The sequence below is a fragment of the Sphaeroforma arctica genome (genome assembly GCF_001186125.1).
Source record: "Sphaeroforma arctica JP610 unplaced genomic scaffold supercont1.182, whole genome shotgun sequence".
Lineage (NCBI taxonomy): Eukaryota > Ichthyosporea > Ichthyophonida > Sphaeroforma > Sphaeroforma arctica.
In genome coordinates this window covers 114,871-117,228 of record NW_014040376.1, presented here as the reverse complement: position 1 = coordinate 117,228, position 2,358 = coordinate 114,871, and the positions used below count along the sequence as shown (strand labels likewise).

The window sequence follows — 2,358 nt, the reverse complement described above, 5'->3', positions numbered from 1 at the left end:
GCGTATACGTTTATGTGTAGTGTGGGTGCGGATGTACAAATCTGTTTTTCTGTGTGTGTCTGTGTCTGTGTCTGTATTCTGTCTGTATCTGTGTGTCTGTGTGTCTTTGCTTGTGTACCTATCCAAGTCGATGCGCATCTTAGTTTTTCTGCTGCTATTTATTTGGGCTATCGCAGCACGACATCCTCTAACCTCATACACCCTCTTCACCTTTCTTGGTCGACAGTATTGGATGTGGAGCAGGAGTGGGTCTTCGGGGCCATGCGCAAAGAAGAGGAAACTTTGGGGTCTTATATCATGCCTGCGTCTGGCTATGTAGATAACTTGCGGATATACAATGTACGCGAGATTTACTGAGAGAGTTTACTATACACACATATGTTTTGTGCTATGTAACGTTTAGATTGGTGTTCTATACACACATATGTTATATATTATGTAGCGTTTAGATTGGTGTTCTGTACACCCATATGTTTTGTGTTATGTGACGTTTAGATTGGTGTTCATCGTTGTATATGAGTATTCGTTATATTTATATGTAAGTTTGCCACGAGGGACCAGGCGAGTCCGTCGCACATAGTGTCTGTGATTCTGTTTGTGTAGAGTTGGTTAGAGTTTTTTGGGTTTTATTTGCGTAGAGTTGGTTTGAGTTTTTTGGGTTTTATTTGCGTAGAGTTGGTTCGAGTTTTTTGGGTTTTGTTTGCGTAGCGTTGGGTTTTGTTTGTGTAGAGTTGAGTTGAGTTTTTTGGGTTTTATTTGCGTAGAGTTGGTTTGAGTTTCCTTTAAGTTTCTAATATGCAGATCCAGCCAAAGCTTGCGCATAGGCCTATTGCAATATCACCAATTGCCTCTATTTTCAGACGACTAACGTGTGGCTGAGTCAGTGTTCATACATTTCAGCCAGGCAGTGTTACTTTCTCTTTGTTCTGAGAGTGCCGTTGTTGTATCATCATAGACTCGAATGTGTGTTAACCTATTGCATGCACAGGTGACTAGGACTCAGACCGAGATCATGAAACCCTAAAACCCCTAACGACAACCATGGCTTTACTCGAATGTGTGTTAACGTATTCCATGCACAGGTGACCAGGACTCAGACCGAGATCCAAGCCAGCATGTTCGGTGCAGGGGTGATCTGGGAGGACATCACAGTCAACGAGAGTGCATGGCTCACGCAGCAGCAATACGCACAGGCCCTAGACGACTGGCAAGGCAGCTATATGCAGGTGTTTCTACCGCAGCTGAGCGAGGAAGCCACCCAGAGCATCCTGGTGGGGTGGCCCAAGGTACGGTGTGAGCGGAGATGTACTTCGGTGGATGTTTAGCGGTACTGTACATATGTTTGGGTTCTTTTCGGGTGGGTGTATTTGGGTGGGTGTGGGTGTGGGTGTGTACGTGTGCGTGTGTGTGCGTGTGTGTGCGCGTGTGTGTGGGTGTGTGCGTGCGTGTGTGCGTGGGCCTTTGTGTTTGTGTGTGGGTGTGTAAAGATGTATACATGCATACAACCATGTGTACACATGGTTTTACCTGTACACAAACATACCACACCCATAACCCACGCCCCCAATCAACACCTCCACAGGCCTGGACTGCAGCTCAGAGGAGAAAGACGGGTCTTATTCAATCCTTTGACTTCAATGAAGACCCGTACATGCTAGCTGCGTCGCCTAAATACACAAACCTAGTCAATGCCAGCCCTTCACAGTACAACCCCGACTCAATGTCGTCAGAAACCTCGCCTTTCCCGCTCCGGGGCAAACTCTTATACGCGTATGTAGGACGTAAACCAAACCCTTTTTTTCAACTAGTGCAGGGTTTGAATGGTAGTCCAGGGTTTCAATTCTTTTGCAGGGTTTCAATGGTAGTCCAGGGTTTAAATGTTCGTATCCACAGGTTTCTAGCTACAGCTTTTTGTTGTATTATAACACTCGCGCTGTTAGTGGTCTTTGTAGCATGTAGCTTAGTGGTTTTATCGCCACAGTGTGCGTCCTGTGGTGGCCTCGTTGTCCTGAGTCCTACTGTCCAAAAATCGGGTTTTCCCTGAGAATCAGGTGCAGGTCAATAAGCACTGGTGTGCTACAGTAGACATAGTCTCACCCTTATCCTCCGTTGGGTTGGTACACATATATGGGGTATGTGCACAGGTCTGTTATAGTCAATACCGTTTTAGAGCTGGATCTGTTCGGCAATCTGAAAGACGTAGATGCACCCAGGTGGTACATGATGATGAACGTACTGAACGATAAGGGGTACTCAGAACCCGGAAGTATGTCACCTACTTGTGCTTCTGTACCTATGTGTGCATATTTCTATATATGAATATGTATGTATGTATGTATGTGTATATATTTATATTTA

At 45.4% G+C, this 2,358-nt stretch overlaps 1 protein-coding gene across 1 annotated transcript in view; it reads left to right on the top strand.

Moving 5' to 3' along the window:
* Positions 1–226: 226 nt before the first annotated feature.
* SARC_03544 (hypothetical protein) overlaps positions 227–2,358 on the top strand; it is a gene marked incomplete at its 3' end in the record, with an annotated part of 15,573 nt that continues 13,441 nt past the window's right edge. The window contains exons 1-3 of the mRNA XM_014302671.1: positions 227–339; positions 1,083–1,286; positions 1,583–1,770. Coding sequence (XP_014158146.1) covers positions 262–339; positions 1,083–1,286; positions 1,583–1,770 — 470 coding nt within the window. The 5' untranslated portion in view covers positions 227–261. The remainder of the gene's footprint in view (positions 340–1,082; positions 1,287–1,582; positions 1,771–2,358) is intronic.